At 47.8% G+C, this 14,964-nt stretch overlaps 1 protein-coding gene across 2 annotated transcripts; it reads right to left on the bottom strand.

Moving 5' to 3' along the window:
* Nucleotides 1–3,463: 3,463 nt before the first annotated feature.
* S100a16 (S100 calcium binding protein A16) lies at nucleotides 3,464–9,171 on the bottom strand. Of its 2 annotated transcripts, none has more exons than XM_055615691.1 (3): nucleotides 9,045–9,171; nucleotides 4,391–4,569; nucleotides 3,464–4,198 (listed from the first exon to the last, which is right to left on the bottom strand). In XM_055615691.1, the coding sequence occupies exons 2-3, from the start codon at nucleotides 4,541–4,543 to the stop codon at nucleotides 4,028–4,030; spliced, it is 324 nt and encodes a 107-aa protein (XP_055471666.1). In that variant the 5' UTR covers nucleotides 4,544–4,569; nucleotides 9,045–9,171; the 3' UTR covers nucleotides 3,464–4,027. The 2 variants fall into 2 exon arrangements, with proteins under 2 accessions (XP_055471666.1, XP_055471667.1); XM_055615692.1 differs by lacking the exon at nucleotides 9,045–9,171 and adding an exon at nucleotides 5,251–5,360.
* Nucleotides 9,172–14,964: the final 5,793 nt, after the last annotated feature.

The raw sequence follows: 14,964 nt of genomic DNA, 5'->3' as shown, positions 1-14,964 counted from the left end.
ACTGACCAAACTGGATATCTGCATATAGAAGAAAGAAAACAAATCCATATTTATCACCCTGCACAAAACTCAAGTTCAAGCAGATCAAAGACCTCAACATAAAACCAGATGCACTGAACCTGATGGGGAAAAAAAAGTGAGAAATGGCCTTGAACGTCTTGGCACAGGAGACAACTTTCTGAACATCACACCAATAGTGTAGGCATTAAGATCAACAGTTAATAAATGGACCTCATGGAACTGAAAAGCTTCTGTTAGGCAAAGAACACCATCATCCAGACAAAACAGCAGGCTACAGAATGGGAGAAGATTTTTACCAACTCCATATCCAAAATATATAAAGAACTCAATAAAATAGATATCAAATCAACCAAATAATCCAATTTTAAAGTGGGATACAAATCTAGACAGAATTCTCAGATGGCTGAGAAACAAAGAAATGTTCGACATCATTAGCCGTCAAGGGAATGCAAATCAGAACTACTTTGAGATTCCATCATATACCTGACAGAATGGCTAAGATCAACAACACAAGGGACAGCTCACACTATTGGGGACACGAAGCAAGGAAAACACTCCTCCATTGCTGGTGGGAGTGCAAATTTGTACAGCGCTATGAAAATCAGTATGCTATTTCTTCAGAAAACTGGAAATCGGTCTACCTCAGAATCTATACCACTCTTGGGAATATACCCCAAGGACACTCCATCCCACCACAAAGGCTCAGCTATGTTCATTGCAGCTTTATTTATAACAGCCAGAAACAACCTAAATAGCTCTCAACAGAGAATGGATAAAGAAAATGTACATTTACACAAGGTAGTATTACTCAGGTATTAAAAAAGATGACGTCATAAAATTTGCAGGCAAATGGTGGAACTGGAGAAAATCAAGGATGAGGTAATCCAGACCCCAAAAGACAAATATGGTGTATATTCACTTATAAGTGGATATTGCCACTTATAAGTAAATGATAATCAAGTTACAATCTGTAGGCCCACAACAGTTATGTAAAAAGGATGGCTGGGGGGGGGGGGGGAGGGCACATGAATCTCCCTAGAAGAAGATGGAAAAGGGGAAATAAAATAGATTTTTTTGGGTAGACTGGGGACAAGTGGGGGCAAGAAGGGGCAGGTGGGGACAGGAGCAGGAGGAATCAAATGTCAGTGAAGATGGAATAAAGACAGAGTTCAGGGAGAGACAGCTGGACTTGGAGGGATTTGGAGAGTTCTGTGGAAACCCAGTGCCATGGAAACTTCATGGAATCTACGAGGATGACCCCAGCTAGGACTTCCAGTAACGGAGGATACAGAGTCTCACCTGGACAGCTCTTGTAGCCAGCAAGGCTTCCAGTGGAGGGACTAGGTTGCATTCAGTTGAGTTGTTGGCTGAGGGGCCCATGGAGAACTCCGAACCCAGGCTGAGGCTAGGACAAAGGGATTCTCTCTGCAAACTGCTGGGGTGGCATCCACAGGGCTCTTTGGACATGGAGAGGTTGAACTGGTGCTTGCATGGAGCCTTCACCCCTACGTTCTACTCTCTTTGGTGAGGGAAGGTACCCTGAAGGTTACTGAAAGAGACACATGGACACCAACCCACCACAAAAACTTTCACCTACAAATGTGTCCTGCTTGCAATATGCGCTGGGGCAGTGGTGGCACAGAGCCTGTAGGAGTGGCCAACCAGTATCTGGTTTAACTTGAGGCCACTCCACAAGAGGAAGCCCATGCCTGACACTGCTTGGATGGCCGGGAACCAGAGACTGGATAGCCTAGAGACCTAAGGTAAAAGGAAATATGACTGATCTGAAAAAAAAAAAAAAAATCAATGAGATGATTTCTAATGCTATTCTGCCAGACTCATAGATGCCTTGTTCATAGTGCCTTGTCCAGCTGTTATCACAGAGACCTCCTCCAGCAACTGATAGGAGTGGGTGCAGAGACCCACAGCCAGACATTATGCAGAGAGAGTCTGAACTGGAGACCCTCATCAGGCCCCTTCCCTCAGAGCTCAGAGAACCCTGTGGAAGTGAAGGCAGAGAGATGGTAGGAGGCAGACAGAATGGCGGACACCCGGAGAACATGGCCCACTGAATCAACTAAGCAGGGCTCAGATGGGCTCACAGAGACTGAAGCAGCAAGGACAGAGAACTTGGGGATCTACACCAGGTCCTCGATGTATGTATCATAGCTTTTAGCTTAGTATTTTTATGGAACTCCTGAGTTCAAGAACAAGTAAGTTTCTGATTCTTCTGCCTGCTCTTGGGACTCTTCCCTCTGTTGGGTTGCTATGTCCAGCCTCTGTGTGAGGGCTTTTGCTTTGTCTTGTTGTGTTTTGGTTTATTGTGTTTGGTTATTGTCTCTTGGAGGTTTGCTCTTTTCTAATGGGAGATGGACTGGTGGAGAGGGGAAGTGGGGAAGAGCCAGGAGGAGTAGAGAGAGGGAAAACTGTGACTGGGATATATTGTATTAGAGAAGAATCTATTTTCCACAATAAATAAATAGATAAATAAAAATTTTATTTATTTTTTTTTTAAAGAGCGTTATTGGGATTCTGTAGTGGGAAAGAAAAGCCAGCAGGACCTTGACGCCAGCCTGTCTGAGCTACACCAGTTTTAGAAAGCTGAAAATTCTTAAATGCACTCCAATAAGAGTCTCTGCACTGGGGCCTGGTGTGGTGGCACCTCTCTAACCCTAGTACTTAGGAGGCAGAGAAACTTGGATCTCTTAGTTCAAGGCCAACCTGGTCTATATAGTGAGATCTAGGCCAGCCAAGTCTACGTAGTGAGACTCTGTCTTTAAAAGAAACAAAACAAAAAAACCTCTGTGTACCTATGCTTCTCTGGGGGGAATCTTAAATCGTGGGCACAGGCTGGCTTCCTGCCATGTGCCTACTGAGGCTCCTCAGTGAAGTAGCAGAAAGAGATGGAAAAGCTGGCATTGTTCCCGGCAGCTGAAAACTGTGGTTCCCTTTCTGTCTCTGGCCTCCCACAACCCTCCTCCCTTACTCCCTGGATCCCTGTCCCACATCTCTGCACATTAGAATTAGCCTCTGGGGAGAACTTAAGCCCTCCATGACTGAGGGTCATAGGCCCTTCTATTTAATCTGGTAAGGAATAAATGACACTTGCTATGCACCTAGAAGTTGAATTTGAGTCTGAGAATAGGTTATGAGGGCATTTGGTGATTGCTGGCAAACAACAGCATGCTGGGCTATGTATCCTTGGCTGGCCCTGAACTTCAGACTTTTATACTACAGCCTGGATTTTTGATTACACATGTGTGCCACCAAGCCCAGTTTAACTTCTGGCTTTTTTCCCCCTTGCTTTGTTTCATATGAAGTTTTCTTATGAGATTCTCTAGAGCCTAAGGGTCCAAGGACAAAGATCACCAAGGTGACATAAATTCCCAGGAAGTATGATACATTAAAAAAAAAAAAAAATCACGAAGGGAGCAGCCAAGAGTTACAAACTCTAAATCCAGCATTTATTCCAGTGACAGAGCAGAGAGGAGGCTCAACCCAGGTTAGGTCATTTCCAGACAGAGACGGCTGGACAGGAGCCCCTGGGAACACCTCTCCACCCAGTTAAGAGGTTGGGGGGAAGAGAAGAGGATAATAATGGTTATGACCACTTCCACAGCCGCCACAGCCAGGGGCTGGGAAACCTCCAGCAGCACGCTGAGCTCTAGAGGCCAGGACAGACCCAGAATCAGGCAGTAATCAGACAGGAATATCCCACACTGCAAGAGTACACAGACTCAAGAAATGAAGTCACTCTGGGGGTCCCCAAACAGCATCGATATTTCACAAAGGGGACTCTCAGGGCCTGCAGGCTCCCAGGACTGAATGCTCAGGAAAGCGCTACCGCAATGAGACACTCACAAAGAGGCCTTGATGGCCCCACTCCTTGTGCTGTCAGCAAGGGTGAAAGCAGGTCTGGAGGAGGAAGGGAAGAGTCAACAAAAAGCGTGGGAAGGATACTGGCAGGACATAAGTCAGGACATGAAAAGGGGCCTGAGAGGGGCCTCTAGCTGCTGCCCTGCTGCTCCTGCTGGCACTCCTGCTGGCGGATGAGGTTGGCCATGGGGCTGGTGATGCCACCTATCATGGTCCAGTATTCATCAAAACAGATGCGCCCGTCATGGTTGGCATCCAGGTTCTGGATGAGCTTGTCAGCTGCCTTTCGGTTCCCTGTGTCCTGCAGGAGAACTGGAGTCAGTAAAGCTTGGGAGTGACCCAGACAAGACCCTAGGCAGAGCCCCAGAATCGGATGTGACAGCCACTGCCAAGTCACAAACACACCTCCATGGCCAGACTAGCAGAGCACAGGGAGGGGTGACTGAGAGGACTGTGAGAAGAGGAGCACACAGGGAAGGGGACAGCAGGGTACCGTCAGCATGTGGTTCAGCTCTCTCTGGAGCATCTTGCGGAAGCTGCTCTTGCTGATCTTGTTCTTGACCAGGCTGTGCTTGGATACGTATTTGTAGAAGTTCTCCACCAGAACGACCACTGCCTTCTCCAGCTCCGTGTAGCACTCAGCCATCTCACTGCCTCAGCACCGCTCTGGGCCTAGGGGCCAGACAGACAAGATGGGAGACATCCCCACACACCCCCAGCATCCCCAGCCTGCTTGTCTTCCAGAGAAGGAAGGGGAGCAGGCGCGGGAGTGAGTGTGGGGGTGGCCCTGGAAGGAGAGCTATGTGGCTCCACTAATCCAGGTGCTCCCCAGCCAGACTGCCAACTGCCAAGACAGGTTCTCCAGGCCCTTCCCCTGCCCCAGGCAGCCCTGCTGCCTGTCAGAGCCCTTTAAGAGCAGGAGGATCCTGTGGAGAAAGGAGGCAGGTAACTGCCCCCCCAACACACACACATACACACACACACATTACACATACATTACACACACACTACACACACACAAGATCCCTGTTTTAGGGCAACCATAACTGGGAAGAATCAAGACAGAGGAATCAGAGGCTTTTCTCTTCCTCCCAAGGACTGGCTGAGACCCCAGCCGAGGCAACAAAGCAGGAGTAGGAACCTCAGTCCACCTCAACCCCTTGCACAGGCTGTGAGGGCAGTGAGTTCAGGGGCCCGAGCCATCACTGCCCATCTCTGGGAAAAAAGCAAAGCCTGGCTCCTCATGACCAAACTTTGTGTGGCTCCCCTCCTGGCCACACCCTTTCAGCCTCTGCTCCCCATAATCATTCTTAAGTATCCATCATGGCCCAATGACACCCTTCACCCCATTACCTAAGGGAGATCCTGGCCCAGTTCTGCTCCAGCTGGAGACAGACTCTGGGCCTCTGGACACAGCAGCTGCCTGACAGAGGCCACATACATCGCCCCGTCACTCCAGAACAAAAGGCCACTCACACTCCAAGCGGATACAGCCTTCTGAATAACAGGATATGAGGGGAGCAGGCGGATCCACTCTGTGAGTTACCGCCCATGTCCAGAGCCCCTCCAAATCAGCCTGGCAAATTAAACTCCCCTTCCACCCTCAAGCACAAGAATGAACTCCTGTTGCCCTCACCCAGCTGGTCCCAGGAAGGGGAGGTGGACACAGAAGGACACAGCCACTGGGCAGGCCCGTGCACCGCAGTCTGCATCAAACAGGCCGCCTCCTCTGCCAGGCCCCAGCATGCCTCCCGTCCTCCCCACCTGCTTTCTACCCTTTGTGTAGCCATGTCTTCTCCCATGCCCATCACCCTGCACGCTTCTCTCAGCTGGCGCCTGCCTGTCACTCTAGCCCTCCCCAAACTGTGCCTGCAGGAAAACTTGCCTTGACCTCTGTCATCTCTACACTGTTTCTGGAATCCCACAGCCATGTCTGTCTTCACCACGTCAACACCAGCTGGGGGCCGTTAGATGGTTTGGTTAATCTCGGGCTCTTATCCCTCCATCTATGAAGCCACATCGTGTTTCTTATATACAGCTGCTATTTTCTGATCCAAATAGCAGAATTTGTAGACTGGAGGGCAGGCCTGTTAATCCTGAATATACAAGTACCCTCCTTTTAATCTCTGTATCTTGTCTGGCCCAGTTCTCTGCTCAAAAGTGATGCTCAAACATCCCACCTCTGTCCAGCCCTAATGCCAGGTGCCCAAGGCCCCTGACCACCTTCTATACTTTCAGGCACCTTTTTCTTGAGGAATGACCAGGACAGGAGGAAGTAGGCCAGGATGCAGGAAGGAAGGGAGTTGAGAGGGAGAGGGTCAGGATGGGGCATCTCTGACGGGAAATTCTCTCCTCCTTACCCTCCTGACCACTCTGCTCTGTGGCTGGAAGGGTGACAAACAGTGCCAGACCCGCAGGAAGTTATATTCTTCCATACTGTTTGTTAAAGGTGTAACAGTGTGGTTTAATGTTTGAAAGACATTCAGGAAAACTCTAACAAACACAAATAAGGAATAAAAAGGCTTTCTATCAACCCATGATCTGTCTGCCCTGCTGCCCTGGGGTGGGGTGAAGATGGCCCCTGGCCAGGGTTCCTGGAGATTCTTGGAACATGCTTCAGGATCAGGAAGGCTTGTACTTGGCTCTCTCCCAGACGAGCCTTGAGAGCAAGAAGAGAATTGGAGATCCCACTCCTACCCCTTACCATCCCAGAGATGTTCCAAGTAAGTTCTGCAGGAAACAGTCAAAGAGAAGAGCAGGTAAGAGTAGGTGATTGGGATACGGTGCTTCTGCTGCTCTCCACAAAGGCTAGTCCGGCTCTCCCTCCGCTCCCTCCCTTCCCTCCAGCAAGGGAGCTTCCCCTTGCCCTTAGTACTATGCCCAAGCCCTACCTGGTTTCTTGCAGCAGCCAAGCAAACAATTGACAGAGAAACACCCAGTAGATGATGCAGCCACCTGTCCCAGGAACACTGGGTCGACCAGAGATGCAGCTTCAGTGTCCTGACTTTCCCAGGGATCTGCCTCCTCCCCAGTTCTTATAAAATGGACAACTCTGAGATAAGCATCTGGACAAGTGTGTTTCTGGAGCCTTTTCTGAAGGCAGAGTATCAGAGTGGGGCAGTCAGGTGTCATTACTCTCCTCCGCCCTCCCCTCGGGGGGCAGAAGACAGGCTCAGCTACCTCACCTATTTCACAGCCACCTGTTCCTGCAGCTGCCCCATCCTTCCACCAGTCAGGCCTGAGGACCTCCAGGAATGGAGGCAGGGAGGGAAAGGGTACTGTTCCCCTCCTAGGCAGACCCATCCAAGGAGTAGCTTCTTCACAGCCAAGTCTTGGAATGAGAGTTGGGGATTATGAGGGCATGGGATACGATACACACTGAAGCCTTCCAAAAGAACAGAAATGGGGAATCACTTCAAAGGGCTCACCCCTAAGGGGGCCATTCACGTTAGGTCCCACCCTCCCCCCATGTTCTCTTAGTCTCCTGGACTGATTCATCATTGAGCAACCAGGAGTCTCTCTCCTTCCCTCCGCCCACCTGAGCTTGGCTTGCTGACTTTTCCAAAAGCCCAAATTGCCCTGACTGTGGACCTGGATCTCAGCCACCCCAGCCCCGCCCTCCCACCCCCAAGTCTGGTCCCCACTCCTTTCCGAGAGCCTGCTCACCACCATCCCTCAGTCCCCCTCAGTCCCCCTCAGTCTGAATGTCCACCACACCCTCCAAGGTTAGTTATTTCCAAATGTTGAATGTTGAATGTGTCCCTACTCATCTCTCCTCCTCAGGGTCCTCCACAAAGCCTATAAGATTTTCAAGTTTAACTCTGGCGTTCTCTGTGTACCTCTCATCTACCTCAAATTTTCTTATTTCTCCATTTGTTTGTTTCCATGCTCATTTCCTCACTTTCATTCATTCACTTATCAGCTTAGCAATACATTCATGCTGTCATTCACTCAGCCATTCCATTCTCAATTGGCTCATTCCTCCCAACTGCTCTCAATATGCAGGGCCTGTAAAATAACTGAACTGGGCTATACTCTCAAGTTGTGAATCTTTCCAGCCTCCCTACCTGGTCCTCTGCTCCCTCGTTCTCTTCTCTCAGCGTCGGAGGCTAATGGTTCAGAGAGGTGCTCCAACCTCTGCACCCTCACAGGATGGATGACATCCCACCCACATATCAGCATACATGAACTCTGCCAGCCCTGATCTGCCTGGGTACCCCATTTATCTTCAGCCAGCTTCTGCTGAAGCTTGAAGTCCTTTGAATTTCTTTTTCCAACTCGTAAAGTTGTAAATGGGCAACACACACACACACACACACACACACACACACACACACACACACACCTCTACCTCAGGCCTCTCCAACATTCATAGGGCTTCTTTTCTGGGTAGAGGCTGAGACCACCTTAGCATCACCCCAGTCCTTGCCCCCACCTCTGGGATGGGCAGGCAAACACTCCTACAGCACAGGTGGCTCTGCCAGGCAAAGACAGTCAAGCTGGGACCTGCCTAGGTCTTGGAGTGGTAAAGCTGCCAGAGTGAAGCTCCACTCCTCTTTCCCTTCCCCGCCAAGGGGATCGCCCAGGCTTCCCCAGGCCCCTCCCAAGAAACACCACTCAGAGCAAATGAGGCCTGCAACTGTGGAGGAGAAGCCACCTCAGGCCCTGCCTCCCCTTCCTGGCTTCTTGGGTTTGGGGGCCCTATCCAGTTCCTCCTAGACCCCATTATCTCTCCCAGGTCACAGAAATCATAGCCCAGTGAGGCCTGTGTCTAGAGTCTGTCAGCCCTAACACCCACATGGACAAACTCACTGCCCTGTTCCATTTAGAGAGGACGCAGCAGCTGTGGGCAAGGCCGGGGAATGTTCTGCCCAAAGTCCCAGCCCCTGGAGATGAGCCAGGTCAGCTGCTTGGCTAGGGAGGGGGTCTTGCTACCCTGTCTACTCCTCTATAGGTTTCACAAAGCCACCAGGCTCCTCATTTCATAACTTGCCTTTGGGGAGAGTTCATGATTACCAAGTCTTCCCGCCCAGTCTGGCAGGCACCTCTCCTCAGGCTCCCTTCCTTGACTCTTCTGATTGCCCCCACAAGGCTTCAGGGTTCCCCCAGCAGCCTCAGGACTCCCCCAGCAGCCTCAGGGTGCTCACCTGCCTCCTCTGTGTCCACCTCCTACAGCAGGGCTCTGAGGCCTGGGCTCTGGCAAGCAAGCAGCTCCTGCTCAGCCGAGCCAGGACTCCTCCCCACTGCACTCCCAGAATCTGTCCCACTCCCTCCCTGCCTTCCCTGGCTGAGCTGGCTGTGGGAAGGTAGTGACTGAACTCTTGGCCCTGGGGTTGGGCCCTTGTTAAAGGGATATACACCTTTTTCTTTAACACCCCTCTACCCTCGCCCTAGAGGGAGTGGTAGGAGCTGGCACTCCTCCAACCCCACCCTCCTAACCCCACCTGCTCTAAGAAGAATCCAACAAGGCAGAGGAAAGAAAGGGAAGGCTCATCACCTGCCCTTCTCACCAGGTCACCGAGAGCCAGGTTTCAGGGCAACCCCCACCAAAGACAAGTTAGATTTCCTGACCACAGGACTTCCCTGCTGTCGGGATTAAAGAGTCTAATGCTGGATTTCTGTTGGCTCGGGTAAGAGGGCAAACGTAACAGCTCTGCCTGCTCTCCCCTCTCCAGTTCAGCTACCCTAAGCTCAGCGATCCATTCCTAAGACCCTCCTGCATAGCAGACACCTAACCCTGTACACACCTTTTCCACAGATACCCGAGGGAATTAGCCAGCTTCACCTCCACAAAGAGGGCCCTTTGGCTCACTCCCTTGATGATGTCTGTCAGGTACCAAAGAACACTCTCCCACCCACCCCCACACCTTGACAAATGGCTGAGATGCCTGTTAACTTATCAAAGTGCATCTCAGGCACTCTCAGCCCCTGTTACAGAGTCCTGACTCCTCTCACCCCAACCGCTACCCTAAAGCTCTCCAGCCCATGGGCTTCCCTGCCCTTCTTATATAACCCAGCCATTTTGGTCACAGTTTCTTGGTTCTCTTTGTCTTGGTCCTACACTCTTGGCTCCTGTTCACCTCTCCTACTCTCTCTTTAGCTCGCCATCTCCTTCTCCGTCTTCTCTAGTGGTCTGGTCTATTCTGCTGCCCTGTTCAGTCTGGACCCTTTCAGATGCTTCTGGCTAAACTCTCATATTTACAATAAAACCCTTCCCCTCAATCGTACCTAGGAGCAGTCACATCCTCATTTTCATTCACTGGCGCTCAAAACCTGAAACCCAGGAGGCCCATGTATGCACCTCCTTCCAAGGGGCTCAGCCTTTCTCTTAACAGAAGCACACTGCTGAAGAGACTCTCCTAGAGGCTGTACAGATAATTCGTTTCCACTGGCTTCTGCCTCCCGCCAAATTTGACTCTAAATTCTAGAGTCTGCCTCTTCAGCCGTTTCTTCCCTGTACCTGGCTCCTCATCTACTGTGGTTTTCTGGCTCCTGGAGCCCGTTACACCCTCCAGGGCAGCCACCGCATGGGTATCTCTCTGCTAAAATGGTTTGTCCTCTCCCTCTGTTGGAACCCTTCCTTTCCCCAAAGTCTCTCCAGTGCACCTGCCCTCTGCTGGGTAGCGTCACCTGCTTTGTCTACTATTACTACAAAAGCCACTAGTGTACCAGGAAGCCCCTCTCACCCTCCCAGGGCCTATCACTTGGAAGGGGATGCCTTCTCTGTGATTTGGGACATTTCTCTCCAACAAGGCCCTCAGTTCACTTGAGGATTCCCCGGGTTGAAATTCTTGACACTGTGACAGAGGAGGAAACCTGCACTCCCTTTGTTATAAGTGTCTTCCTGGACCTTCCTAGCCTCCCTCTAGGAGCTCCAATCCCATGGCAACCTTCAAGCCTCCTGGGCCTCTATGATATTGGAGTCCTCCTGTAGGCAGAGTTCCTGTTTTCAACACTTGTCCTGAAAGAATCAGACTAACTTTGTAGCCTATATTTTCAAGTTTCAGGCCTGTGTTAATTAAAGCCCCATGGTACTTTTCCAGAGAACAGAGGAATGGAACCTACCCGGACTCTGGTCATCTGCTAGGGTAGAGATAAGGAAGTGAGCAAGCAAAGACCTCCACTCAGCAAAGAATGACCAGATCTATGCTTAAGAAATAACATTGCCTAGCAATTAACCCAGATGGCCTCAATTCTTCTCCTGAACAGCCCCCGACCTTTGACCAAAACCCCGCAGGCTCGTTCCTCAGAGAAGACACAGGATAAAGCTAATCGCCCTCCCACCTTTAACTGCGGCCACATCCACACTAGCAGGAAATTCCGAAAGTGACTTAAAGATCAGATATTCCCCATGTGTCTGGTCCAGGATTGACCGGACCTGAAAACCAACCAGTTATTTTAAAAAGTCAACTACTCTAGCCCCTCATCCAATTATGAATAGCCAGGACTTCTACCCCTGAACTTCTCTGCACCTCCTCCCTTAAAAACCCGAGGGTTTTGTGTCTGGTCATCACTCTTTGCTGACTTCCAGAGTGACCCCAAAGCATGCGCATTGGTCCAAATAAACCTCTTGCATTTGCATCTATACAGCCTCCGAGAGTTTCCTCCAGTCGACTCTCCGGGCTTAACAGTCCCTCCTGTCCCTCAGCTCTTTCCTAGAAATCCCACTGCTTCCTTTCTTTCTTTTCTTTTCTTTGATTTTGTTTTGATTTGTTTTGTTTTTCCAGACAGGTTTTCTCTGTGGAGCCCTGGCTGTCCTGGGTTCACTTTATAGACCAGGCTGGCCTGGAACTCAGAGATCGGCTTACCTCTGCCTCCTGAGTGCTGGTATTACACCTGCACCCAGCTCTCACTGCTTCCTTATGCCCTTCTGGGCCTCTAGCTTTCTTACACCCTCCTGGGTCATATATGACCCTTTATTTCTTCTTTCTAAAACTCAGATTTCATTAAAACCTCCTTTCTTACTGAAAACAGCTTGGCCTCAGTACAGCTTACTCAACAGCTAAAAATTGGCATACTCAGTTTTCAGATTCTCTCATACAGTAACAAGCTCTGCCACTCCACAAACACAAGATCCCAAAATCTCTTAATCTAAACTTTCTCTGCCATACTTTCCCAAAAGTCTCTTATCACTAAGGTTTTTTTCACTGTTCACTCTTAAAAAGTCTTTAGCTCCACTGTTTCTCTGCTCTCTAAAAAATTCTGTTACGACTGCTGTAAACTGTCTAAGAATTTGTAAGTCCATTTGGATATAGTTAAGAAATCCGTAACGGGCTGGGGAAGTGGCTCAGAGGTTAAGAGCACTTCCAGAGGTCCTAAATTCAATTCCCAGCAACCACATGGTGGCTCACAACCATCTATAGTGAAATCTGGTGCCCTCTTTTGGTGCACACACACACATGCAAGCAGGATGCTGTATAAATAATAAATACATAAATCCTTTAAAAAAATAAAAATAAAAGAAATCTGTAACAATACTGTGTGATTCACTGTGACACTACAGCTTCATGAAAAGATGGATTGTTTTGTTGTTTTGGAGAAAGAGGTTGCAATGGTAAAGGACGAATATGAAGGGACAGGGAGATGAGTGAGACTGGGGTGCATGAAGTGAAATTCACAAAGAATCAATACAAAGTTTTTTTTTAATCTAACAAAATTTAACTTAAAGCTCATAACAAAAGGCTTACAGTTAAAAATATATACATAGGTAATCTTAATTTGCTATAACATTTTATATATGTATGATTCAATTCTTGTTTAGAATATACTGTATATGTAACTTGAATTCAACTCTTGTTTTAAAAAAATAGATCTACTAGAAAAATAGGTGTTTTTAAATAGCAACCATCTTGCAGCTGGCAGCCATCTTTACTAAGGTTAAAAGAAAATACATGCAATGTAATTTCACCATCATCTATATGACTATATAAACCAACTAAGGCAACTATCATAAAACTTCTTAGTCCTACTGAGCCCTCTGCTTATCATTATAACTCCTTCTTAGACTAAGGAGGCAACAGCAAGTCTCCAAAATATCTTGAACTAGGATGAATTTTTGTATGATGATAAATTCTGAAGGTTATAAACATCTACTCAGAGAAGTATGACTAACCACTCCTGTCTTTGTTTAACATCAGGCTTCTAGAACATTTAAAAAATAAATAACATGTTTGATAGATAATATATATTTGATAAATAAAGTTTATAAATTCCTATGGTCTACTCAGGTTAACAATAATTGACTTAAAGATATATGTCTAGACTTTTTGTCTTTGCTAAACTTTAGCTTCTACTTGGGTAAACTGAGTGATATTCTGTAATCATTCACCATAAAAAGTTCAAGAAAATAAGGTTCTCAATCCCTCTGTGGACTGTATTTATGGTTTTGTAAAGTTCCCAGTCTCTCTGTGGGCTTTATTTATGGTTTAAAGTTTTATGTTGATGCTAGAAGATCTTCAATTAAATCTTCAACTCCAATTTTTAAGGCTCAGACTTAACAAGGATAAATTAGTAAAATTTATAAAAGGTACTGATCTTATAAAAGGTACTAACTTGTAGAGTGGAAGTTTTGGTCTTTTTAAAAACTCAGTTATGTTATGTAAATATGTTTTTGTCTTAATCCCAAGTGTGGGCTATGGGGCTGCTTTTAGTTTGTCCACAGCTGTTAACTATGAATGCCTCATGTGAGCTCAGAGAGGGGCATGGTCTTTGCCAGCTGCAGTTAGTTCAGTTCTAAAGACTCTGAGAGGGTATAATTGCCAGAGCACTGAGAGGAAAAGGAGTCTGAGGAGGAGCAGGCTGCTGCTGATTGGTCCTATTGCTGCTGTTTGCTGTGTTTGCTGTTTGCTGTTTGCTGTTTGCTATTTGCTGTTTGCTGTTTGTGTTATGCCCAATTCGTGAGAGCCCCAAAAGACCACCAGGAGTTGAGTCTGTTGCAAAACACATGAGGATCTTTATTCACAGCTCAAGCTGGACTCTCACAGACACCAAGGCATTGGTATCCAACAGAGAGTCCCAAGCTATGGATTGTGGGTGATTTCTAGGTCCCAGTCTCTCCCAATGAGCCCAAAGCAGGGGATTCTAGCCCGGAAAGCTTCTATTGTTTAAACAGAAAAAGGGGAGGCCACATTTCAAAACTGTTCACTATGGGAAAGTGCCAGGATCATGAACAGTTCCTGCTTTGTTCTCTCTCTCTTGTTTGTGTGTGTGGCAGGAGGGGGTAGGGGATGGCTGACCTTGAGTAGTCTGTGCTATTTTCAGGAGCAGAGGTATGAGTTGGACCAAGTTGGGAGCCATTCGGGCCAGTTTCCTGGCAACGATATCTCTAATGAGCAGCAAGGTCAGCTTTTCCTACAGTTAGCTGGATCTGCCTAGAAGCAGCAAGGTCAACTGGCCTGATGTTTTAAACTTAGATTTTTGGGCCAATTCCATCAGGCCTGATGTTTTAAACTCTTTAGCTCAGTACCCCAAAACCTGGTTTTTAATTCTTTGGTCTCTCACTGGTTTGTTGGTTGGCTGGACTGCTGGGTATGCTGAATAGGAAGATTGGAATTGCCCCAAAAATCTAAGTCTAAAAAGGTCTATGCCCCCTTTCCCCTCTAGCCTTCTTTCTCTCCTATCTAGTGTTAGGGGATTGAAATGGAGGAAGAGGTATAAGAAACCCAAATAAAGTAGATGAAAAGTATACTTCAACCTTGGGCTGGAGAGATAGCTCAGTGGTTAGCAACACTGTCTACCCTTCCAGGCTACCCAGGTTCAATTCCCAGCACCTACATGGCGGCTCACAACTATTCTCATACGGACAGACATACATGCAGGCAAAACACTATCGCACATAAAATAAAAAATAAATATTTTTAAAGGGACTAACTTGTTAACTGTTAAAGATAATTAAGACATGCAAGTTAAAGATCAGCCACCCTTACTGATCAAGTTCTTTAATGTGCTCAGAGCTATATGCATAGTCATGCTAAGTACAATGCAATTTATTTACAGGGACAAGCCTTATTTACTTGTATATGTTTTTTCAAAGTTAAGCCTAAAGCAGGTAACTAAAAACAAAAAGGT

Source organism: Psammomys obesus, unplaced genomic scaffold (genome assembly GCF_907164565.1).
Source record: "Psammomys obesus unplaced genomic scaffold, mPsaObe1.curated_primary_1811, whole genome shotgun sequence".
Classification (NCBI taxonomy): domain Eukaryota; kingdom Metazoa; phylum Chordata; class Mammalia; order Rodentia; family Muridae; genus Psammomys; species Psammomys obesus.
Note: the sequence above shows the minus strand (reverse complement) of the source record. Positions and strands in the feature narration are given on the sequence as shown.

Bases quoted from the DNA above. Each gene is read 5' to 3' on its own strand.
- S100a16 (XM_055615691.1), bottom strand. From the start codon at position 4,543: ATGGCTGAGTGCTACACGGAGCTGGAGAAGGCAGTGGTCGTTCTGGTG. The intron at 4,199-4,390 runs GTACCCTGCTGT...GTTCTCCTGCAG, and splicing joins AGCTGAACCACATGCTGACG to GACACAGGGAACCGAAAGGC.